Below are 27,374 nucleotides of genomic sequence, written 5' to 3'. Positions count from 1 at the left end.
CTAAGATTTAATGATGTCTTGCTTACCAAACCTCATCCCACTACATCTGTTAGTGTTTAGGATGACAATATACCTGGATTTTTAAAGATTAAATATTTCTCAAGAAATGTGATCATAATTTGCTCAATTGTCCTTAATATATTCAAACAGAGCAAAAGTATTGAGGTCTCATTTAGGAAACTAAGAAAACCATGCCAGTTATTGTACACTAACTTTAGACAAATGCAAGATATCTCAGTTCAAGTGGAAGAACAATGGGCAGTGATGGGTGGCCACAGCCATCAGACAAAGGCATTCACCATCACTAGAGAAGGTGGTACCCATCTGCCACATTATTTCCACTAAAGGCCTGATCTATCTGGAGCTACCTTATTTATTTATTTATTTATTTATTTATTTATTTATTTAAAACATTTCTATTCCACCCTTTTTACCCTGAAGGGGATTCTGGGCGGAGCACAACATATATATGGCAAGCATTCCATACTGGGATATAAATAACTATAAATATACACAAACATTAAAATCAGTTATATCTACTGTATATACTCGAGTATAAGCCTAGTTTTTCAGCCCTTTTTTAGGGTTGAAAAAGCTCCCCTCGGCTTATACTTGAGTGAGGGTCCTGGCCGGCTTCTATTCAGGTCGGCTTATACTTGAATATATAGGTATTCAGAGTTGGACAGTCTTATCTTATTAAAGTCTTATTATCTTAAATTACAGTTTCATATAAATATTCAAAAACATTTAACCTACTGATACCTCAAATAATGCAATTTTATTAATATCTATTTTTATTTTTGAATTTAACCCGTAGCTGCTGCATTTCCCACCCCCATCTTATACTCGAGTCAATAAGTTTTCCCAGTTTTTGTGGTAAAATTAGGTGCCTTGGCTTATATTCGGGCCGGCTTATACTCGAGTATATACAGTACATTAAAATCAGCTGTTTAAACCAACTCAAGACACCATGCTAATTCTTTAATGGTTGGCTCTGACAGGCACTTAGGTGTAAGGCACTGTGGGAGAAATGGCCTGGGAAAGGTTGTGGAAAAAGTGGCCTCTGATGGGAAATGCACATCAGCTACTTAAACATAACAGTACTAACATAGAAATGCACTTTGTTAGAAGTAAATAGGATGTTGCCTAAGTAAAGAGCAGTCAGGCAGCCATGATAACTAAAGATCATGACAAAGCTTCACTTTTTTAAGGTTAACATTTTCTGGTTACTACAGAAGTAATAGAATAAATATGTCAAAATAGTTAATTTTGCTTTTTACCTCTTATTTTCTTCTGCTATTTGGCTCAAGGCATGAGTAATCTCAGCACAAGCCAGAATTGCTCCATGACGAGTATGAAGATCTGTGCCAACCGCCAGTGATAGCAGTTTTGGTAAAACTGGGATGAATTTAATATGAAACAAATTAGAAGTCAAATTATTATTTTTGTGCCAGATAATGTGATAACATTGAAAAATAACAGCCTTCTTCCAATATGGTTCTAACATGAAGGTTAATCCTGATATGTCAAATTGAATAGACAGCACTATATGTATACACCACCATTAGGACTCCATCTCTTCCTCAACAGTTTTATTACCGAGCCCAATCCAACGAACCTATGCTCAAAAATTGTAACTTGCAGCCTAATTCAACATTTTAGCATATATACACAGAGAGGGTGTAGAGTGTTACTCCAAGCCATCCCAGAAAGATCCTTCACAGTAAGTACAACCTTTCATTCACAGGATGATGCAGAGGAACCAATGCACTTTCTGATGGGAGTGAAAGGAAGACTAAACCTCCACTAAGAAGCTACAGGTTGAAATACAGTCCATTCAAATGCTGCTTGAGTAGACCTTTATCTCTTCAATTTATAGTGTCCCACCAACTTTAATTGCTTGCTCCACCCAGCAGCATTACAAATTTCTTCTAATAATGATGTGGCTGCATGTGCTCCTCTGGATGTCACTGATCTTGTTGAGCGAGGCCAGACATTTTGAGACCTTGACTTTTAATACAGATTTAAAGCACAAATACATGCTTTAATCTGGCCTGTTGTACACAACAAACCTGAAGTATGCTACAGAAAGTGAGACAAGATGTCTGTTTTTCAAAACTATCCTCTTTGTACATTTATAAAATGTACTTGCTGAAATTGTGAAAGAGCTCTCTGAACTGCAGACACTTAATTAAAATACTTACCAGGGAGACCTAAATTACTTTTATATTTAAATCACTAAATCCAAGTCTATATTATTATTGTATTAGCTCCAGGGGCTTTAGGACACATGCTCACCTTCATTTGTCATATATTCAGGGGCCTGTGTTGTGAGATTATGCAGAGCTTGGGCCGACAGCTCCCGAATAACTCTGAAAGATTGGGAAAAGAAATATATTTATTTAATATTCATTTAAAAGGAAGTGCTAATGTTCATTTTACAAGTTCATAACTTATCTTTCTATGTGCAAAAGCACATGAAGTTTAATTAGTAACTGAATGTGAACTGAGCTGGGCTTCCAAAGAGGATTTATGCAACTGATCAGTGGAAAGAAAAAGACCAGAGTGAAGCACAATGTTTTAACACCGTATCTACCTATATGAGATGAAGTTTTCAAATCTCATGCTGATCACATAGCTTTTGACAGTAGCTGGCACAGTTTTCTGACCTTTAAACAGTACTTTAAAAGGAAATATGCCTGTTCACAAACCATATAATAGAGTCATGAAAAGTAAAAATATGATGGAGCAACGCAGAAATATTGGGACCAAACGCAAGCCAACTTGACTCTTTTCTGCCCAATTCATGAAGCATAAACTTCACTTCAGTTTCTATACATAAATTCTCATACTTATTTTTTTTTATTTCAGAAGTCACAAGGGTCCAAATATTTAGCAAAAGTTATCATGCAGATGAAAATATATTGGAATTCTGTTTTATTACTGTATGAACTAGCCTTCTCTCATCAAAATGCCTTAACCAATGCTAAACTATAGCATATCCAGGGGTCAATCTTATCTCTCTGAAACTCACTGCAGATTTCATGGACTATGAATAAACAAGAACAAAACCAAAAGTGCAAGGCCATTTCTACTTTTGAAAAACAGGGTTTAAAAATATTAAAAGGAAGGACAACAAACTATTTAGAGGTGTATAAAGGAGACTACAAACTATTTCAAAGATCAATTGTCACTCATATAAGCTTTGAAGAGAGGCAATTCACAACAGAAAGAGTAGTTCAGGGAGTCTAAGGATTCAAAGGTACAAAAGCAACCTCAGGATTCATATAAGGCATTGTGGACACACTCGTCCCATTCCCGCTTTAAAAAAACAATGATTACCTTACTTTAAATACTAAAACAATACATAAATTGGTGTACAAGTAATGAATCATTTTGGAAAAGAGCATCTAAAGACTGAGCAAAATACTACTGGATGCTCAATGACAAAAGCACCAACAATTTGTGTTACCAAAAAAAAAATATTGTGTATAGCTCTTAATCTCCATGAAAAAATTCCGTATTTGATTCCCTCTAACAAAAATGGGCCGCCTATACAACATGAATTTTTGTCTGGTTAATGAAATACATGAAATTTTTTGTGCCTCTGAGGCTCATCCCCCCCCCCTCAGTTTTTAGGCTAAAGAGGTGAAAATCGCCACACACTGAGAGCATTTCGATCCCTTTTAGCCCACCAACTTTTAAAACATTTGGATTGTCCCCAGAGTACTATTGTTATTAATAATATTATAAAACCAATTGGTACACATCAGCTATCATGGGGAAGCACTCCTCTCCCAGATTCAGCTTAGATTCCCGGAATAGCTATTGTTTTATATATATAAAATTAACACCCATTGGCACACAACAAATGTAATGTGGAAGCATTCCTCTCCCAGACTCATCTTAGATTCCCAGAGTAGCTATCATATATGTGTGTGTGTGTGTGTGTGTGTGTGTGTGTGTGTATACACCCATTGGTACACAACAGCTGTAATGGGAAAGCTGTATAGAAACTGAAGTGAAGTTTATGCTTTGTCAGTACCTACAGAAACGAAAGGAAAACGAAAGCAAGCACAATAATTGTGCAGCTTTCATTTTCGTGTCGCCTTACGTTTCCTACAAAATGTCATCATTTGTTTTGTGTAGACGCACAGTTGAAGCAAAATGATAGCATGAAGGAAATGAAGGAAAAAATTTCACGCACATCTCTATTTTCTACTATGTGAATGTCAGAGAGAGCCCTTCATTTACACACTCCTTTCCCATTCCTCACTCTTTGCTCAACAAAAGAAAGTTCTAAGCACATTATCTCACAACGTGTGAACTTAGGTAAATATCTGCTGTTCAAATTATGGTTTTAAAATAAGTTAGACCTCAGAGTGATCATTTTTTCGTATGTATAGAAGAAGAAACAGAAGAATGTGAGCCACTAGTTATAATCATGTTTTTCCATTATGTCTTAAACCAGACTCATAAATTCATTGCACTCATCAAAACATTATAATAAAGGCATAAAAGTACAAATTCATCCCTAAATAGTCATTATTTTTCACCAGTGCTGATATTTTCAGTGTTTTCAGTGAGACATAACTGCAAATCGACCATTGCTAGCAATTTGTAAAAATAAATTTAGAATATTAAAAATGGCTCCACTAATGATCTCACACAGATAATAATAATAATAATAATAATAATAATAATAATAATAATAATAATAATAAACTTTATTTGTATTTCGCCCAATCTCCCCAAGGGGACTCAGGATGGATTCCAACATACAATGGCAAATATTCAATGCCTCCGTAACAAACAAATACTGACATAAAATCCCAGAGAAACCCTGCATATGAAAATAACATTAAAACCTATCATAAATTTCACATCAAATTAAAGCCTAACATCAGTAAATTAAACCTAACATCAATAAATTAAACTACACGTAGTCGAGTGAAATTATATAATGACATAAAATCTAAATACAAAGTACGTCTACACTCTATGATCAAAGTATGGATTTCCCAAAGATCAGCATAAATAACCTTACCCATCCCAGTGATTAATCTTCATCTGAACCAAGTGATCGATCATCGGCTGTGTATACTCAGGAAATCCAGCAATATATACACTAAAGAGACAGAACAGATACTCAAATTTACAAACACAAAGAGACACTGATATATTTTAAGGAACTGAACTACCTCTTACAAACAATGCAACATAGTTCTGTTCCTGCACTATACCTGTTCTGACCTACAAACAAATTCAGAACCTATCTTGTTTGTGACTTAGGGTACATTAATGTACCTGTACATTAAACATTACTGGGTATTTGCATAATCAACTAAAAAAATCCTAACAGTTTTCCCAATCTTTTCTTCTTGGTATCCCTCATTTTATCTGTACCCACTTCAATTCTGCTTCCCACTCATCTCCTCACCGCAGTTATTTGTTTTGAAGCAAAAGATTCATCTCACAAACCCATCCTCATTGGCCATTATAAAGTGATTTAAACATAAAAATACTAGATACAAGATAGATGTCGAGAATAGTGGGATTGGTAAATACTTGATCATTTAAATTAGAGATGTGATGGGCTGAATATGCAAGGGCTTCAGTTCTACTATGTATTTTCCAACCCCACTGCCAGCCATGACTCAATGTGGGGAAACAAAATGGCTTTAGGAGGCAGACAAATCACAATTACAGCAGGACAACAGTATTTTGCCTTGGGGCCTCAATCACACTTGAGCATTTATCCATTTTAATCTACTTTAAATGCTGTGACTGCCACCTGCAGAATTCTGCGGTTTGTACTTTAGGGAGGCCCAGGGCTTTTCTGGATGAGCTGTTTAAAGGCCCCTCCCTAAACTACAACCCCCAGAATTCTGCAGGAGGCAGTCACAACATTTAAAGTACTCGAGTATGATGAGGCCCATGAACATGAACAATCTCACTCCTTTCTCACCAAGGTAGAAGACCTTTCAGAGGCATTTCTTCCATAAAAGGAGGTCATTGACAGATTTATCTCACAAAGATGTGGTTGTCCTGCTGTAATTGTGATTTGTCTACCTTGTGAGATAAACTTCTTAGCCATTTCAGTTGAGCAGAAAAATATGCATATGCTCAGACACACTCAAAACACCGATTGAGAATTGTTAACACTTCATTGACTGATTGAACTTTGCAGTCAGACACATACTTCTGTAATTGTAATGACTGTTTCTTCCAGTGGAAAAAAGTATCATTCCTAAACGTATCTTCTACATCACCTGTTATTAACTTCAAACAACGAACTGGAGCCTGAGTGTACAAAGGATATTAGAAAGAAGAGAAGGTGCAGATCACCATGAAATGTAACTGAACAGACTGTGAAATGAGATCTCCTGCTTTAGGACAGCCTTTCCCAACAATATGTGGACTCCAAGCATCCTAGAGACATAATTGTACTGCTGGCTGTAGTCCATCTGGAAAAATGTGCCAAGTTGAGGAGAGAACAAACAGAGCATTTTCAAAGATGAGATTAACAAGAAGTACACCTAGGAATTATCAGTGATAATCTTCATGCTGGTTCCTTGTAAATCTCATTTGTTTCTGTTAACTGCCATCAACTTGACTTTAACTTATGGTGACAATGAATGATAGATCTCTAAGTCATCTTGGTATCAACACCCTTTTCAGGCCACGGTTACCTACTTTCAATGTGGCCTTCCTTTCTTCCTACTGTCTCCAACCTAATGGCTAGTTCTAAAAGTTAATATCCCAAGTTACTGAGTGAGTATGGATGGTTCAGTGAATTAAAATAGTTTATTAGTATTAACACGTATCACAATTCTAAAAAAATTAACAAAACTGTTTTTAAACCTAAAGTTACAGACCCTGCTCATAACTAAAACGTGCAGTACTAACCAATAATCCAGCTTTATTTTCACTTTTTAACATGTTGAAATACAGTGAGGCAAATCTCAATGGAAAGAATAAACTGAAATATTCCATTTGTTGTACAATGAAAATTGAACTATATAACATGTATATTTAAAGATGGGAAGAAACCTAAACAGTTTTTTTGACTGAGTATGAAAATCTCTCTAAAATAAACTGGTATCATCCAGACTAGCCACAAGTATCATGGCAATACTACTTGTTGGGAAAAGAATTTGTGTGGCTAAACACATAAAGATCACAAAAGCAAGATAAATGATGTCTTGTCAAGCAGAAGTGTAAACCCTCTGAAAGCATCAACTAATAATCCTTTACCACAAAGCCCTAATTACCAACTTTCTCAATGAAAACCTCTGTATCTCAACATAGATCCAAATTAACAATAACTTTTTGCCATCTTGAAGAGTTGGAAAAGTAACAAATAAATCCTTTCCTGACTCATTGTGTTCCTTTGTTTTTGTTTCGCTACACAAAAGGGAATTGGGAAACTGGTTGAGTGTAGGAGGAAAGCATGCACAAAGGAAAGCGAGAAGTAAAGGGCGGGTGAGTGGATTGGAAGAGCGTGGGCTGAGCAGCTTAAGGATGAAAGGGACAATTAAAAATAAGATAATTCAGGAACTCAGTAGGAAAAACAAAGGGAGATCTGCTTACATCACAGATACCAGACCTGTTCCTCTATTCAAAAACCTGCAAATCGTGAACCAATATCTATTCCGTGTATTCGGTGAGGACATTAGTCCACATTACTGCATGAAAGCCAAGTCTGTCCTTCATGCTTAAGATGTACTTAAGCTTCGTAGTGACCTATACATTACATAGATTGAGTTAACAGGATAAAGATATTTTGGACTCCATTCCTTCAGGCTGAATGCAGGGAGCACATTTCTGGTTCTTCCAAAGAAACTCGCTTCTTTGTGTGTGGTAAATTAGGACATTCAGAAAAGGGCTGTATTAAAGCTCTCCCTCTCTATCTCCTTCACATGTGTTAGATCACTACATGTGGCATATAGTAAGCCCTCCTCCACATTTGCAGGAAGTGTGGCACAAAACTGCCATTAAAGTGAGAAAACCACAAATAAAAATGTAAAATCCACTTTTTTTTTACTTGAGAGAATATCTATTTAGGAATCTAAGTCCTCAAGGTTGATGCTATGGTCAACCTCCAACAGTGTTCTCTCTATGAATCTCTAGATCCGCCAGTTTGACTCTATGGTAATTTTCCAGTAGAGCTGGATGACAGGGTTGCCCTGGAAGGCTAAGGGACTCTTAAAGAGAATAAATTAGCTACATTTACAAATAATCAAATCCACGAAGTTTAACTGGCAAATGTAGAGGTCTGACTGCATTTTAAATATTCAGAAGCATGAGTTTGACCTGTACAATCAGCAGCCTCCCAAATTCTATCACACTGACTTTTCAATGCAGGCAGATCTCCTTTAACATAAGGCTTCTGTCCTAAATCAAGTTCATTGTGAAGAACTATAAAAGGGATATGGAATATCTAGTTGTTCTTTTGTTTGGAAAAACTGTAAGCAAAAGTTCACTTCACCATTCACTCACTTTACCAGAAAATAACCAAACCGTTCATATTCTTTGACATTACCCATCTGGCCATTAGCAGAAACATGAAAGCAGAAACCTGAAGGCATGTTAAAAAATAAAATTATTTACATATTAAAAATTCAAATGATTATCTCTTACCTGATATTAAGGAAACAATTAGCTCTGTTACGAACAGCAAAATAATCAGCTGCAGTCAAAATGTCAATTCCATGTGGAAATGTACCCTATCAAAAGAAGAAGAAAAATATATGATTTCACAGTAATGAAATGAAAAGTTCTTCCTCCCCTTGGGTAATGCTTTATCTTTTGAGTCCTCTTCGGGTGAGAAAGGCGGGGCATAAATGGGACAAATAAATAAAATAAATATCGAAATTATTTCCTGAATTCCTACACAAAGCTCTCTTTCTTTCTTTCTTTCTTTCTTTCTTTCTTTCTTTCTTTCTTTCTTTCTTTCTTTCTTTCTTTCTCCCCCCCCTCTCTCACACACACATACACACATAAACAAAGCACGCACACACACACAGAGAAGCCAAAGCCAGAAATATACATGTCTGTGCAGCCATATCATGCAATACATGGTTACGTTTCCCCCACTGAAAACTATGATAAAAACTAAAGTGCAAAGAGCCACATTTTACTCACACTTCAGCTTTTTACAAACTACTACTCACTGCAGACCAGTACCGGCATTTTGTATGTTGCTTCTCACTACCAATTTAACCTGATGCGCACTGGTAAAAGAAAAAGAGGACCACAGAAGAGAAGGTCTCCTAGCACAAGAGCTATTTTTTCCAGTCATAGTTATTCCCTAATTATGGACAAGTAATTCTCAGATATGGAATCCCAATCATGTATGTGCAACCGTCAATCTCTTCCCCTTCTCCGTAACATTTTGATGGATTTTAAATTAGACAAGAGTGAAACTTTACAAGTTAGTTGGTTCAGAAAATATCCAGCATTTCACAAATATAACTCAGCTTCTTCCTCATAGCAATCATTCTATGTTCAGGATTAAGCATCTGGTTTTCAACTCTCAATCTCCCAACACACCTTTCATACTTGGAAATTCAGCATGTCACTCCTAATTGTTGATATATAGGCCAGATAGTTAGTATTCTGATCAGCTGATCTGGTATTGTAGTAGTATCATATTATGGAATATTAAATGTTTCCTGAAAGGCAATATGTCAGGCAAGCTGAAATTAGTTATCAAAATACTATGATGCTGAGACAGTTACTGGCCTTTGCACAGGTTTCATGCATTTCATTACTACTTTTGATTATTCTTTGCTCACTCCTATTAATATGGAGTTGTAAAAGTTCACAATGATATAGCATTATTTTTAGTCATGCCATTAGAAATGCTTGTTATGAGGTTTATGGTACTCTGGTATTCTTTATTCACATCAAGGCAAAGACAGGACTGATGTACATTTGCTGAAATATCTACTGCAGTGCATAAATAAATGGGCTCAATGAATTGCATCAAAGTGAACAGCAGCTAAAACACAGAGAAGTACACTGCAGAAAAGCCACATTATTTTAATCTGCCTTCACTAAAGATGCTTTAGAGCAGATGCCAGTGCCCAAACTGATTTCATCCTAAATTGCCAAAAATATAAATCACAGGCCTTTGGGATACAAGATGGGATTTTTTTCATGAAATAGTTTGAATATGATCTCAGATTTTCACTATGTGCAAGCGGGGGGAGGGGGGGTTACTGAACAGGCAAAAGTGTTGTCTTCTTCTAAAATGGCCACAATATCTACTTTAAATGCGGTAATTTGCAGCATTATGTCCTGCCCTTACCCTGGCAAAGTGGTTGAAAATCAGGCTTCAAATACCATTGGTTCTCTTAAACTGCCTGCTGCAACCATTTGGTCAGAAAAAGTTTCTTGTTGCATCACATTATAAAACAAATTAGGAAATTAAAAAATGGATCAGGCACACCTATTATAATTATAAACCATTCTCTTAGGCTGCAAAGAATACTTAACACTCCTCCTAATGGAAGAAGGTGGATCACTAGTATTGCTGCTTCTTACAGGTTGTGTTACTGTAGCAAAGTTGTTTCTTACAGTATCAAAAACTGCCCACACAGTGTCTTTGGGAGTAGGTTTATGATTTGTGAAATTCACCGCTCCTTAAATTCAGAGCTACACGCCTACAATTACTTTGGGTAGTGAATTCCTATTCAACCAAATATCTCATTTCCCCAACATTCTTTTCCATTCATTTCTAACTCTTTTCATCCTGCCTTTCCACTTAGCATTGCACCAAACTTGTTCAAAACATCATGGCTGGCCTTCTGGGTACTAAAACAGGCATTTCCCCAAGATACTTTGTCTTTCCCCTTCTCTTCCTAACCTAACACAATCAAACACAGTACAATATAAAGCAATTGAGCAACCTAATACAGACCACACTTAGTTTTCAAACATACACCAACATGTTTACAAATAGAAGGGTACTTTCTCAATAGACATATGCATAAAAAGTAGTACAATCTTCAAATTTACGTAATTTTGAAAATATTTATTTGGACATAAAACATGTTTTTTCAATACTTAAGACCAGTTTAAGACAAAGTTGCAAGTTTGGGAGCAGAGTGCACTACCCACTCAAAATAGGATGGAATCAGAGCAGGGTGTTTTCCAGATAATGAGACATTTGGGATTACTAAAATCTCTGGGGTAAGAACATCCTACACATCTGCCAGGCTTCTATTTGGGACACACCACAGCCTATCCTCCCTACAGTGATTCAAAAGATTCCCTTCATCATCCCTTTCCAATTATGAGCAATCCTTTGAAGAAGCAGGACAACATTTTATTTGTTGATAATAATTTATAATTAGAGATCAAGCTATGTGTAAAGTCTGACTTAAACACTAAGCATCAGCATTTAAGCAAGATGAGAGGCTAGAAGGAAAATTCCACCGGCTAGTGCTGATTATGTATCAAGCTTTTATAATGTAACTCACAATAAATTATCTGGAATCTGTTTGGCAGTGCAAGGAGGTAGACTTGACTCTACTTCTGGACCTCTGGAGAAGTCACAATAGATCAGCCAAGATTTCAGACTTCATACCAGCACATGACTATTCCCTCAATAATATTCCTGAAATGAAGAACATGTGGGGTAACCACTTGTACTTTAATGTCTATGCACCTTCATATTCATTTGTGTTACACAAAACAAATTCCTGTTCTCAGAGTTCTTTAGAGAAGCGTTTTTTTGCGTCAGACTACAAATGGTAAAATTCACTGTTACAGCAAATGACAAATAGCAGATGCTGAAAACGCCAGGTTTGCTCACTTTAGGGTTGGACCCCTGTGAAAAAGAACTAAACCAAGGTTGCATTGGTAAAACTAAGGACCAGGTAATACTGAGCTTTTAAGCGACTGCCTCCCACAATGCAGCATCATAATCAGCACTAGCCTGTTCGCCAACTGAACCAGGTACTTTACCACCTTAGTAAGAAAGAGTCAATTGAGGGTGTGGTAAAAGCCACCTCAGGGTGCAGAGACGTTTAAGGGAGTGGTTTTAGTTTCAGAGCCTGTGGGAATCAGAATTGATATTAAATGCAAAAGTTGGGAAAACCCTAAGGCAGCACGGACTGAATTCAGTAAACATGAACAAGTGCTAGGTCTTGTACCAACAATGACATCTGAAGAAATTTTAAACAATGAATTATACATTTTACTTCACCCCATTTGCATTTCTTTTGCAGATGTCTTAGCTGTGACATCTTCTAGTATTCAGCTATTATGCCTTTTATCCAAACATGAATAGTTCCTTTACTGTCACCCAGTATAAAATTCCACAGTGACATTCGATATGGAAGAAAACAATTGACTTCTTGCTGAATGCTTTCAAATTGTTTCTGAGTTGTGGTGACCCTAAGGGAAGTTATCATGTGGTTTTCTTGAGAAGACTGTTCAGAAAGCATTGTCTTTTGATTCCTCTGTGACCGAGAGGATGCGATTTATCCGAAATCATCTCGTTTGGTTTTAAACTATGGACTCCAGAGTAGTAGTCCAATGCTCAAACCACCACAGTGTTCCCTCAATTATTGCTGAGGTTAGGTTCCAGGACCACCCACAATAAGTGAAAATCCGCAAAGTAGGGATGATATATTTATTTTAATATTTAAACATTACTTTAGTAGTTATACACTATTTTAAATTTTTATCAACCAATCGTGTGTTGATAAATCGCCTCCTTCTCCGCCTGTTGCTGCTTGGGCTCCTTTTCTCTCCCTTTGGCTTCTCCTTCCTCCCTTCCTTAGGCTGTAAATTGTAATTTTTTATGATTTATAATAGTCTTTTAGAGTTTACTGAAAAACCACGAAACAGTGAATCTGCAAAAAGTGAACCGCGTAGTGGTGAGGGAACACTGTATATCACACCAGCTCTCAATTTATTGATATTACTTTGGAAATAATTGGACAGTTTAATGAAAATGTCAATTGAGAAAGTACCCTTCTATTTGTAAACATATTTCTGAGAAATATGCCACACTGAACTTTTGGAATATCAGCTTTTTATTTTGTTTTGAGCAAAAAGGATATGCCTATTCCCTTGCAAATGTCTCCACACTTATATCTCATGCACGCACGCAGACTACATACAGCAGCTAAATAAAAAGCAATTTACAAAGATTTCCACTTCTTTATACAGAGATGTTAAGTGTGGGAATTAGGGCTACATTACAAATAACATTAAACAACCAGTTCAACTCTATACTTATAATTTTCACTTACTAAAGTACCGTAATTCAGGAGTGAGCTAATGGTAGGCAAAACTGAACCATCCCCATTCCCAGCTGGAGGCTACCATGAAGAACTGCTTCAAAGCTGCTTATTTGCACAGCAAGAAAAGGTCATATTAGCTCCCAGGGCACAGCCAAGGGAGATCTCCTCCCAAGCCCATGACCCTTCTGGCATTCACCAAGGCTATCAGCACTTAAAATTATAAGCATGTGACCTAACAGTGTATGTGACTGTCAAGTACCATGGCCCTTAGAAAGATCATGTGTATGTATGTGCCTTCAAATTGCCTGTTGACATATGGTGAATTTCAGAGGGCTTTCCCAGGTAAGGAATACTCAGAAGTGCTTTGGCTTTCAAATGGGTGGCACAATCCCAGGGAAACGAATATTACAAGACATTAACCTATGCTGTGGGGAATGACTTTGGATTTCTATTTAATTAAAGAACCCTAGGCACTTCACTATTTAGATGCTGAAAGACTGAAGCTCAGGTAATTGTCTGAGGAGGTGATGCTCAAGAGGTAAGGCAGAAAAAGCGCATTTCAGCTATCTGCAATGTATGGGCATCTGATAAGACATTGTAACATAAATATTTTTAAATACATTCCATAATTAAAATTTACTATATGAGCTCATGATAGCAGTATCAAGTAAAACTCTTCTTTCCTGTCCCTCAGGAAGAGAAAGGTTGTATGTACTGGGGTGTTTTTTTTCTTCACTAATTAAATAGGATCCCATTCTCAACACAGCCACTAGTCTACTCTTTGATTCCCTTCCGAAGCTTTGGAAATAAGCCATAATTTAGATTTCAGTATATGATAGGTAAGAAGGTAGCTGTTTTGCAGCCCTCATCACTGCATTTAACAAATAATGTTAAAAATAGCAGTGTTGAGGACTTAAAATTGGAGAAAATGGTGCCTGAGTCCAGATAGATTTCAGTATAGAAACTGGAATTTGTTTTCAATCTATTGCATACAAATCTATCCTCAGTCACACAAGAGCGTGTTACAAGAAGAAAAGACTATATGTTGTCTCTGTTGTTAAATGAGCTCTTGGAAACTTTTGGAAATCCACTAATATCATCTGGAAATCTACTTATTTTGCTCACCTCTGTTCTAATGAATTGCTTCTTAGTTTGAACAACTATTTGAGCCCTACTGCTTTTGGGAATTTTTTGTCCTCTCTCCCCAGCAACACCACCAACATATTTGAGCAAAAAAACAAACAAAAAACAACAACAACAACAAATCAAGCAGAGACCTAATTTGATGCCTTCTAATTCAATCAGTTGATCAACAACTCTGAACTGCTTGACCTTTTAATTAATAGCAAGAACGGTCAAATGGATTACACACATCCAGTTCATTAAAGATTTATTTTGTCTTTGAGGTTTTCCTATGAGCCAATTAGACTAGAAATGGTAGCACTGTGATCTAGTAATAAGCACAGCTCCACTGACCTATAGCACACCCTTGGTACTTGCCAGGGGTTTGGTTCCAGGACAGTCTGTGGATACTAAAATTCAAGTACCACGGCATGGCAAAATGGTGTCCCTTATATAAAATAGCAAGCAATACAAACAAGTGCCAGAGAGAGACTACATCTGGGCATGTTTACAAACCAGTCTTCAACTTGATCCACGGCAAAAAAAAAAAAAAAAATCAAGCCATGGTTGATTGAATTTATAGATGCGGAACTTGTGGCTATGGAGGATCAACTATATATGTGACTAGGAAAAATACTTGCAAATCAGATAGAAAAATGCTTTCCATCACAACAAATTGTGCTTCCCTGTTCCCTTACCACCCATTGCATTTATAAAGCTACTAGCTAAAGTGGCACTGACCAGCCTGAATCCCAAAGAGGGAGCTATGTGACTTTGTGTCTTTTCCCCTTGGAAATCTCATCAGTATCATCTCAGGCTGCCTAGGTCTGTAACTAATACTCTCAAATGGATATATGGGGGCTGTTTTCCCAACCCCCTCTTCTTTTTGAGGTGTCTGGAACACTGTCCTGATGGTATTTATGAAAACTGAGCAACAAATGCTCACTGTGTGGTGGAGAGTCAGTTTGCATGTGGATGGCCATTGATTGAGAGTGTATGAGGAGGGAAATACAGTGGTGAAAATTAAGCACTTCTTCATTTTTATTCCTGTCCAACCTCTTATTTGATGTTTGGCACTGCAACTTAAAACAACAACAAAAAATATTGTACCAGATTCTGAACAGTTTGATGACGTATAGCTTCCACAGATGGACATAAACACAAACATTTTATAAAGCAATTCACTATTGGTGAATCATAAAATAAGTGGCACAGTTACAGTACCAGTAAGGATGATACTGTAGAGCAGTGGTTCTCAAGCTTTGGGTCCCCAGATGTTTTGGCCGTCAACTCCTAGAAATCCTAACAGCAGGTAAACTGGGATTCCTGAGTTGTAGGCCAAAACACTTGGGGATCCACAGGTTGAGAACCACTGCTGTAGAGCTTTTACTGCTCTGCAGAAGTAACTGTCTACATACAATTGCAGAACAACTCACTAAAAGCTTCAGCACTATGATGATTGGAAGGAAAGTACTATTTGGTATGATGCATTTTAAAATGCTGAAGGCACTTTTACTGGATATATGCAAATATTATAATTATGTTTTTAATAGATACATGCAAAGTAGAACTATGATAATTTTGAAATCACTTTATCAAAATTCACCAAACTATCCTCTTACTTCTACAAGTTACTAAATGTCTATTTAATTTTATGCTACAGTAGATTTACAAGAAATTGAAGGAAAAGACTTTTTTTTCCAAGTTACCTTACCTGTCTACCAACATTCTCCTGAAAGGCAGCCTAAGAACAGAGAACAAACATACAACATGAGTCAGGTTTGCTTGCAGATAAATACGAGATCATGAATTCAAAACAAACATGCAGCAATATAAATGACCCATGGGCTTCATTTTAAAAGCTAAAGTGAGCTTTGTTGGGTGAATATGCCCTCAAGGATTTCTTGTCACTGCTGCTTTATGTGCTAATGCTCTTTTGTATTTGCATGTCACATGCCAACCGTTTAAAGAATTAGTGTTTATTAAAAAATAAACACACCCATAACCCTGGCCTTTCCTGTTGACATTTCATTACAAGTGAAAAGTCAAGGGTCTTATAAATATCAAAAGATTATTTTTCTGCCATGTTTCTGGACAGGTCTGTGTGCTAATTTTTTCTGAACTGGTCCTTCCCCTGCCATGTGATCCAGCAGATTTACAAGATTGGTGGGAATGAGAGAGGGGGCCTTCTCCATGATTGCTCCCCATCTCTGGAACCTTCCTCCCTAAAGAAACAAAATGACCTCCACCGTCCTCTCCTTTAAGAAACTTCTGAAAACGCACCTGTGCACTTTAGCATATGGAGAGGAGGAGGACTAGGACACTTTAACCCACTGGAACACTGTATTATATGGCTGCTACGATGCATCCTAAATGAACACCAGTGTTAGCCATTTTTCATCTAATTGTATTTTAATTGCCTTCAGGGTATATGTTGTAATGTTTTACTAATGTTTTAGTTTATTATATCTTATTCTTGGATTATTTCTGTTTCATTTTCATTTCGATGCTTAATTCTTCCGTTGTAAGTTTACTGTTGTTACGGTACATTATCCTATTTTTGATTTGTTTGTACTCATTTGAGGCACTGAATGTTTGTTGCCTTTTTTGCATCTGTAAATAGCCCTGCGTTCCTTTGGGGAGAGAGGGCAGTTTAGAAATAAAGTTGCATTATTTATTTATTACTAGCTTGAGTGCCCAGCATTGCCTGGGTTATTTAAAAAAGTCATTTTTTATTTTAGAAAATGCATAAGGTTGGGGGTGAACTACAACTCACACCATGCCAGGTTAACAGCCTGACACTCCATCACTGGTTAAAGTTTCTTATATTGGGCAAGTTTGCTCCCTAGACAGCAGGGTCTGTGGGGTCACTGGCTGCAGGGTAAACTATAGCTCCCACCATAGTAGGTTAGTTCCCCTCAACCCCTCCAGTATGTTCAGTTGGTTAAAGGGATTTTGTGTGCCAAGTTTGGTCCCGGTCTATTGTCAGTGGGGGTGACAGTGTCTCCGGATGTAGGTGAAGTACAACTCCCAGAAATGAAGGTCAGTTCCCCCCAAACCCCTCCAGTATGCTCAGTTGATCATGGTGGTTCTGTGTGCCAAGTTTGATCAAAGTCCATCATTGGTGGGGGTCACAGTTTCTCTAGTTGTAAATGAACTACAGCTCTCAAAAATCAAGATCAATCTCTCCAAAACCTCTCCAATATTCTAATTTGGGCATATTGGGTATGTGTGCCAAGTTTGATCCAGGTCCATTGTTGGTGGGGTCCAGAGAGCTCTTTGGTTGCAGGTGAACTATAAATCCAAGTTACCTACAATTCCCAAAAATCAAGGTCAATTCTTCCCAAATCACTCCAGTATGTTCTATTGATCATGGGGGTTCTGTGTGCCAAATGTAGTCCAGATCTATTGTTAGTGGAGGTCACAGTGCTGTGTCTTGATGCAGGGTGTACTACAACTTCCATCATGTGGAGTCAATCCCCCAAACTCCTCCAGTATGTTTAGTTGCTGTTCAGTTCTGCTCTGTTTGGTATGGAGATAGAGTTGAAAAGAGTAGGAAAGCGTTAAGGGAGAGGCAGTGGGCGGAATCATGCAAATTTCACATGTAGAGAGTAAGGAACCCTGGGATGCCCGTTGTGGAGGAAAAACAGGAAATCTATAATGAAATTATCCCCATTTGAAAGTCTTCACTTGTGAAGGACATTGGCAGGGTTTGGGCTTCATGTTCCTAGCGCTTGCTATAACCTGAAGTGTCAGTGGAGGGAGTGCTTTTGGTGGCTCCTCAGCACTGTAGGTTATAGCTGTTTGTGGAGGCAGGAGCATTTATTATGTGTGTAGAAACTCTTGCCAGTTGCTTGGCTGAAGAGGTTATCTTTTTCAGCCATCACTCTCACAGCAATTTTTATACTGCATATAAATGGATTTGAACACAAACTCTCAGTATGTTGAGTAATCTTTCTCATTAAGAACTTTTCTATGTTATTAACGCTATAATATAAAAAAAAGGAAAATATGTTTTGCTTCTTTTTTGATCAACCATCAAAAGTGGCAAATTTTATTTTACATCAGGGCAAATTTACCATATTTTCCAGTTATGTTGATGGTTTAGTACTTAGCAGGAAAGAAAAGATTGCATTTTTTTCTGAACATGCAAACTCCAGAGCATGTAGTCAGCTGCCACAATTTTTTACAAAACATCTGCACACATGATTACATATCACAGAAAATTATCACAATTTTAATGGACACAAAGTCTAGTAAGGGGAATAAAAGGTCATTCTTTCAGACACAATTTGTAAATGTTGATGTCTCCAAATCCTGCATTTGACTTAGACATCAGGAAATAGGACAAACTATGACTACCTCCCAAGCAGCAGTTATGGAGCTGCACAAGTATTTGCCCTACATGACAATAAGCTCACTATGATCCATACACAATTCAAGATGTTATTCACTGAACTTTTACTTGTTTACACTTCTTCCTTTGTTAACAACTGAATATAACAGGGTTTATAATATTGTTTCAGAAACTGCCAGAGAATGTATTTTCCTACCACTGCATGCAGTTATGGATTTGGACCAATACTGAATGCTGACACACAACACTGAATACTGACATACTAGTTTTAACTAGTTTTAACTAGGTGTATCCTTCATTACAGAAGACTGAGTTGGAAACATGAACACCAGCAGAAACAGCTAAGGGAGAAAAATGATTTCCTGTATCTATCCCAAATCACAGTGAAGATAAAATCAGTCCAGGGGTTGTGACTGTGATTGAAAAGGAGGCCTGAACTGCTACATATAATTGTTTGGAAAGGTATGTTTAAATATACTAATTCTATGGTTTTACAGGAAAACCACCTTCTTCACAAAAATTCCTATTGACCACAGTAAGGCCTCCATGCGCTACAAAGCTACGTGAAAGTGTATCTCTCAGACATTTTGCAATTTTTCATATTGTCATGCACATGGATACTCAGAGATATCACCTTCAATTTACATCTCAGAGACAAAAGTGAACTATTTTTACATTAAGTAAAATTACAATTACACTGTAATTGAAAAAATATCTGGAGAGATGGAAACAAATAGATAATTTATAGTCAAGAGCATTTTTTAAGTGTCCCTAACTTAAATATTTCACGGATAATTTACACAGAACAACAGATACTACCATTATTTCTACCTTAGACTGTTCTGAAAAGATGATAAACTCAGCCTATTTCCAAATCTTGTCAGTAAAATTCCCACGTACTTCAAAAGAAAAATGAGTACATGTCTTGGGGCAATTCGGTGTATTTTAATTTCATAATATAGCATGCCCATCATTTCAAATTAACAAGCCTTAAATTACATGAATTATACTCATCAATTTGTTCTACTTTCTGAAAACAACAATTTGGGAAAAATGAATTTAGCAGGCATATAGAATCACTCCAATGCACAGTTTAAATGTGAATGAAACCATGACAAAAGAGGTAAGAGGGAATTGGTTACTAAATTAATCTTCACTTTTGGTGTTGAGTCATGTGAAATTTGTCTCAGCTTGAACTGCTGACAGATATCCAAAATGCTAGTGGCTACTTATTTCTGCCTACGACCTTTTGCCATGTTTTTGTAAAATGCTATACACATTTAAACAATTCTAAGTACTGTAATAGCAACCACTGAAGGTGCCAATTCCTGTATTAGCTATATAATCATTGCTGGTGGGAAGGACAATAATACTCTCTACAGTAAATTTTCAAAATGCTTCCATCTTTGCTGCATAAAAACATGTTCTTTGTTTATAAATGTTCAGAGATGGATTCTCATGATCTTTAGCACATCTGAAGTATGTAGAACTAGATACTATGCTGAAACAACTGAGGTTACCTTCTTGCAAGTTAACAGATACAGTATTTCAAGTTAGCTAGCCAGAGCAAAGTCACCCTCTCCTCATAGCAATCTTCCTCTGGGGTTATGCCAACTTCCCTTGAACCTCAAAGCAATTTTCCAAGGCAATGTGGGGTAGACTGCTGCTGGGACCAGTAGTGAGATTTGATTATGATCATTCAAAACTGGGAAGAGGGGGAGGTCAAACAGAAAACTCATCATTGGCCACAAGTAACATGTGATAAATATACATGGACATGCACGCCCTCCACTTCCACTCATGTATATTCCCATGGACCTACAAGCAACATGTATTATATGTTTGTAAGTATGTTATGAGTTAACAGAAATTATTAATTTGATTTTATTTGTTTGTTAAAAAAATAAAATAAAAGAAGGGGTTATATATTAACGAAGGCAGGCCTCGTATAGAAGCCAGCTGGAAACAGTATTAAACAGGTTGCCATAGCAACATAGCCTCTCTTTGGAGGAGAAGGGGGCGTGGCTTAGTTGGCAGTTAAAGCTTAAACCCTTTAAAAAAGAAGTTAGTTGCTGTTCGACTTTTGAGGAAGTTAGGGGCTGTTTGAATCAGCTGAAGAGAGGTTGCTCTTTGACAAAGAAAAAGCTGGGAAATTGAGGCTTGTTCACACAAGCAGACGGCAGCTTATTGTCATTCAGGGAAAGGCTGAGGATATAAGCTGACCGGGAGTTTAATCTAGAGGGAGTCGGTTTAAAAAAAAGAAAAGAAAATCAATCCACGGCTTGATTGTTAAAGTGATAGTTAGATCACTGTTCTTTGAAGAGAAGTTGTTTAAGAAGTATTCATACAAATAAGACTGCACTGTAACTCAAGATCCTGAAACGTCTATATATTGCAACCACAAGCTTATGTACAAATAAACTTGAACTTCGTTGTTGTTCATAAAGATCAGTCTCCTTGCCTCACTCTGCGCCTGGGGAAAAGCCATTACCATTTACCATTTACCATTTATGTTAAAAGACATTACCTCACGTTGGTGGCAGTTACCGTACCTTCTTATATAAGTTACCATATTTACTCATATAAATTCCTCAGTTCTGTTATCCTTCCTTATCCTCCAAATCCTCCTGATATATATATACTCCCTCCAGACATATCTTCCCTCCATATTTTAAGGACGGTTCACATGTTCACTACACTAATATACATGATGGGGGGGGGGGACAAGATAGAGGGAAATCCTACACTACAATTGTTGAGGCAGATGTCAATGAACAGAACTCCTAATCAACAGCATTTGGAATAGCTCTTATAATGAGCATTTGAAGGAAGTGGTACTGCTTCCTTGTACCCAAGCAAGACCTTCTTGATGCATGTATGGTCTTGCAGGGAGCACAGGTGGACTGAGATTGAAGGGGTAGTTAGTTGTGAAACAACCATTCAAGATTAATGTAAGCCTGCTGCAAAGTGTAGCTGGACCTCAAAGGCCTAGGCCAAAGTCCTCCATGAACTGTTCAGTCTCTGTAAATGTGAGGACTCATGGGCCTTGTAGTCCTGTTCCTAGTACTATTGTGGCAGACGAAGAGGAAAACATGGGGTTTTCGCCGGTTCAGCAAGAGCCGGAGTCTCTTCACCTGCAGGATGTTGATGTTTGCCCTCAAGAATTCAGCCAAACAGGCCTTGGGCAGAACTCCCCTCCGTTTCCCAGGAAGGAATCTTATGCTAGAGAAAGGGGAGTCAGAGAAGCCCAACGAAGGAGTTTACGCATCGCTGCCAAAAATCAAGCCGATTAGGCCTGCTTCCCTTGGGAAATTCTAAGGAGTCACACATCTGGACAGAGTTGGGTTTCGTTTCCCGTTCTCTAGGGAAAGAGTTCTGTTGGCGGGAAAACGAGACCCAATATAGGTGTTTGGCGCGAGGAATTCTTTGTGGAGTCAATTGATCAGCTTCAGGAGAGAGATCGTGTGTGGACTTCGTAATCCCAGTTCCTTGCTTCCCGGATCAAGCTTCAAGCCTTGCCCTGCCTCGCGGTTTTGCCACAGACTCTGTTTCATGCTTCATGTTTTGCCTTGTCTCCAGTCACGGATCTAGTCAAGAATCAAGTTTATTTCCAGCCTTGTTGTCAAGCTTCATTGGACTCTAAGACTCTGTTATTTCCCCACACTATTGCTTGGCAAAGTGTGTGTTTCGGTCAAGTGGATTAAAACTTTGAACTCTAATATCATTTATTGGACAATACATTTTTGGACTATATTTGACCTCATTTGAAAGGTCTGCTTCTGAACTATATTCTTCACTTGTTTTTATTGATTTTATATATTTCTTTAATAAAGATATTAGATAGAGACTGGCCTCTGTGTAAGGTTATTGGTGCTCTGCTGCCAGGGTTCTGACAGTAAACCCTCTGAAAAAAATGAGAAAATCCTGCTGCAAAAACAAACAAAGCAAAGATTCCGCCCATGTAAAAAATACTATATGTATTATAGGTACTATCTTCTACATAAATATTTAAACCCAAATATATAACATCAGAACCAGTACAAATTAAGGTCTTTTTTCCACAGCTTTCATACCAAGTAGTTTTTTCTTAAACCTGTAACATTTAGTGCTGCAAAGAGGAGTATCTGTAATAGAGGGACAGGGAGGGGAATGACAAGGTATAGTGTGTGTGTGTGTTGTTAGCTTGGACCTGGGAATATAGCACAAACCATTCTGGAAGAATTACTATGATTCAAAACACCAGAGATCACGATTTCTTTAAATACATTAACTCAGTCTTCAGGCTATGAGATATACTGTAACATAAAGAAGGAACACTGAGCTGTGACTGTTTCAATCTTTTACAAATGTCCTGCTTGTAGAAAGCAGGGAAGAAAAGAAACAATAGCTCCACTTAATTTGGAATTGCCTACACTGAACAGATGTGGGCAGCTTGTTTCCACAACAGAAATATATAACAGTGACTTCCATACCTTAATTAAAGATTCATAATATTTATTTCAGCATGTCCAAATAGCATATCAGTTTAACTTACAAACATGCAGAAAGAAGTCCTTAAAATTTTTGCAAAAAACCAGAAAGATGAATCACAAAAACCTTTGACAGATGGGTAAAAATCCCATCAATAAAGTGTACTTCTCAGGAAAATATGTTACAATGCTGTCATGGTAGCATAGTATCATACAACACACTATTTTAAAAATATTTCAAGATTACACCTTAACTTACCGAAGCAGCTCTTCTGCAGTTAATATCACGGTCAAATATAGCAGCTATAACCAGGGCACTAAAGACAAAACAAGGAAGATATAAAAACTAATAGAAAACAAGGAATTCTTCTGTAGTAGGCAACAGACAAGCTGTTTGTGATCCCAGTATGATTGGACCATGGAAGACCAGCTGTATTACACATTTTGTGCATATCGTACATAATCACCGTTGACAAATATAAATCTCAGCCATAAGTATAATATTACTATTTACTATTGCAACAATAGTAAAAGAGCTTTATAATATCTTTGTTCTATTACCTCAGTGTCAGGAAGAGGTCTTAAAATCTCTGAACCCTATTTCTATTCAAAATTACCCAGGTTTTTCCTCTTGAATCACTGTACACATTGTTTTTCACTTAGATTTTAATTCACACATTGCTACTTTTTTATCGTTAGTCACTTTGAGTCTGCTTTAACAAGAAAAGCAGGGTATAAATACACAGAATAATATCACACAGCTTTATACAGTGGTAGAGAAAGAGGTTGTGTTTAAGGGGAAGGAATTATGACAGATGACTTCTTCAGGGGAAACTTTCGCTGATGACTTAATGCTTAACAGGTCATCTGCAAGGAGACTCCATTCATTAGTGGATCAATGCCATATTGACTGACTATGGGGAATCCGTGATTGAATAGATCAGTTTGTGAAGTATGTCCATTCTGTTTCTGTTGCATCAGAAGGTCATTTTTTTTAAAAAAAAATGTAACTACCAACAACCTATTCAAAGCCAAGATCCTCTAATGTTAGCTTGCTTTTTCTAACTATGATTCTTATTATTATAAACCTGAGGATAAATTGAGGCCAGTTCTATACAAGGGCAAGTCCAGAAGAGAGACTAAAAGTGACACACTCAAGAACAAGTTCATTGCTCTGAATAACAGCAGTACTGAAGGGATCACTTGCTGTTCACTTTCATTATGGCTATTTACAGAATACACCATGAGGTTTCTCAACAGAAAACAGTTAAAGTGAATTTCCTCCATAAGCAAAAAAAATGGATCATGTTTTCACATATCTAGAGTTCAGTAGATTGCTAACATATACAAAAAAGAAAATCTGAAAGCAAAAATACTTTCTTCAGATATTATATTTACGGTACCTTAAATAACTATTAAGAGACATATCACATTACTGAAGCTCATATTTATACTAAATCTGTAATTGTTGTGGCTCTGGAGATAGATTTGTTGAAAATATAATGTATGGCACACTGGGATGCATTGTCAAGAAATCATGAGTTTCTGACAATTTTGATGTTCAATGTGAGAAGACGATAAGCAGCACTTCCCACCCATCAATGCCACTGTATTTTGTGCCAAAAATTTCTAAGCAAAACTGTATAATCTGTGTGAAGCAAAGCACACACAACACATAAGCACAGAGCAAAAAAAAACCACAGGGCTTCCTTGATTTATATAAAAATAATTTTCAGAAATGTCAAAAATATCCCTTGTTGAAACAAAGGAATATTTGGGAGGAGGGTTATTCTTTTGAAGGGTTTCTCATTCTCAGATTTAGGGCAGACACCCAGGACCTATTCTGAACTTTTTAGTATTACCATATATTGTACAAAGAGAGGGTCGGGGTTAATGTAAAATCACAGAATCATAGAGTTGGAAGATATCACAAGGGCCATTCAGTCCACCCCCATTCCGCCATGCAGAAAAAGCATTATCAAAGTACCCCCAACAGATGGCCATCCAGATTCTGCTTAAAAATCAATGAAGGAAAAAAAGGGAAAAGGTGTCAAGTAAGGCTCCTATACAAGACTATTTGGAACAGATTCCTATTGGACACTGGAGAAATATTCTGAAACATGTGTTACATTTCTATACCACTAATACCAACAGAACATTGTCCACATTTTCAATCCATTGCCGCTAGCTGAACACATCTCAAACTAATCACTGCAAAGAAGATTATCTCTTTATCTCTGGCAGTAACCATTTGGGCAACGAAATGGAGGCGTTAGGTGCCCTCATTTGTTCTTCAAGAAAGTGTGAATAAACAGTGAACCTGTTTCTTACTTCCCCTGTTGCCTCCACCCCAATTTGCTAAAATAAATGGGTCGCTGGGGTCAGCAAGACCTGAGCTGTTATGACAAAACATATGGATGCGCAGACACGCCTGGCAGCTAAAAGACCTTACCAGACAATTTTCAGAAACCTCAGTTTATGCTACAACACTCAGACAAGCAGATGTGGAAAATGGAATTGCAGAGTGCAAATATTACCCAACATGTAACAGACAGAAATTGCTCTGAAGAACAAACTAGTCAGGGAACAAATGTATTCCTCCTGTAAGAATTATAGTCAGTGTTTCATCAGAGCACAAGATGTAGCTCTGAGCAATATTCATATTTCCTCATTCTGCAGGCTAAACTTGCCCGAGAGCCAAGTGGCTTGCTTTACGTGAGAGCCCCACCTTTCTTTTCTTCTCACCATGCAGTACTCCAGGGAAGACTAAATTCCCTGCACTCCCACACTGTCATCAGTCTCTTCAAGTCCAAAAATGGTACTGTTCTGAAATGCAGGTAAAGGCTGGGGCTACCAGTCTTCACACACCTTCCTCCCAATGATTATTGCAAGTTGTCTCAGCAGTATTAAGGCAATGCAATTAATCCAGAAATTTGGCTGAAGTTTAAACAGACCTTTTTAGCAAAGTATAATTAAAATCTCATTACGATTTACAGAAATACAGCACACAATTGGTGAAGGTTCAGCATTGTGTTCTCCTTCTACCTGATGCCAAAAACTTACTTTTGAAAGCAAGCTTTTGTGGTGCTCACTGTGGAAGGGGTTTTAAATAATAGGTGCTTTATATCTTCCTCTCACTTGCTACACTTGTAAATGTGTTAAAATGTATATTAATTTACATAAATCAATTGCTGTTTTTAATTTGATAATTTATTAATTTCTTATTATACTTTATTTCAGTTGTGGCCTGAATTAATTTTTTGTGTGTGTGCTACTTTGGTCTCACTTGGGAGAAAGCAGAAGGCATATAAAAACATACTGACTTCTAGAGCTGGAGCTTTTCAGTTAACTGTCAAAACTTTGTATTATTTTGGACACAACTGTCTGGTTAAAAACTAATGCTTATCACTGTACGGCTTCATGACCAAATAGTCGTGTTTAAATGAAATTTACCTATTACATACATCTTACATTATTTTCATAGAGACGACTTTACAAAAAAAAAAAGACTGAAAAAATATCCAGATACATTTTCAAGACAGGAATTTCAAGAATAATTTAACTATCTCTTTTTAATTTTCTTCCTATGTTACTTCACTTGTTACTTATAATGATTTTAAAAAACCTGAGAAAAAGGTAAGCACATTATTATTTAAACCTCCAAACAGAGGAACAATTATGTACTTCTGTACAGGGCTGCAACAATACAATAATAAGCCCATTACCCGAAAGAGTCAATCAAAACTACAGTAGAGTCTCACTTATCCAAGCTAAACGGGCCGGCAGAACCTTGGATAAGCGAATATTTTGGATAATAAGGAGGGATTAAGGAAAAGCCTATTAAACATCAAATTAGGTTATGATTTTACAAATTAAGCACCAAAACATCATGTTATACACCAAATTTGACAGAAAAAGTAGTTCAATACGCAGTAATGTCATGTTGTAATTACTGTATTTACGAATTTAGCACCAAAATATCATGATATATTGAAAACATTGACTACAAAAATGCCTTGGATAATCCAGAACCTTGGATAAGCAAGTCTTGGATAAGTGAGACTCTATTGTATTTTGGAAATAAAATGACAACCAGAGATCAACTGAGTGAAATAAAATACAAGCATACTTCAAGAGATTAGTTCTAAAAGGGTGAACTACTCA

At 37.1% G+C, this 27,374-nt stretch overlaps 1 protein-coding gene across 1 annotated transcript in view; it reads right to left on the bottom strand.

The window, feature by feature from the left end:
- Positions 1-27,374, bottom strand: part of tbcd (tubulin folding cofactor D) — a 171,594-nt gene that overhangs the window by 47,725 nt on the left and 96,495 nt on the right. Inside the window, exons 16-21 of the mRNA XM_062970687.1 lie at positions 23,470-23,527; positions 16,099-16,128; positions 8,644-8,729; positions 5,048-5,128; positions 2,299-2,372; positions 1,281-1,398 (exon numbers count right to left, since the gene is read on the bottom strand). Coding sequence (XP_062826757.1) covers positions 1,281-1,398; positions 2,299-2,372; positions 5,048-5,128; positions 8,644-8,729; positions 16,099-16,128; positions 23,470-23,527 — 447 coding nt within the window. The remainder of the gene's footprint in view (positions 1-1,280; positions 1,399-2,298; positions 2,373-5,047; positions 5,129-8,643; positions 8,730-16,098; positions 16,129-23,469; positions 23,528-27,374) is intronic.

The sequence above is a fragment of the Anolis carolinensis genome, chromosome 2 (assembly GCF_035594765.1).
Source record: "Anolis carolinensis isolate JA03-04 chromosome 2, rAnoCar3.1.pri, whole genome shotgun sequence".
Taxonomy (NCBI): Eukaryota; Metazoa; Chordata; class Lepidosauria; order Squamata; family Dactyloidae; genus Anolis; species Anolis carolinensis.
The sequence above is the reverse complement of the archived record's forward strand: the minus strand, read 5'-3'. Positions and strand labels throughout refer to the sequence as shown.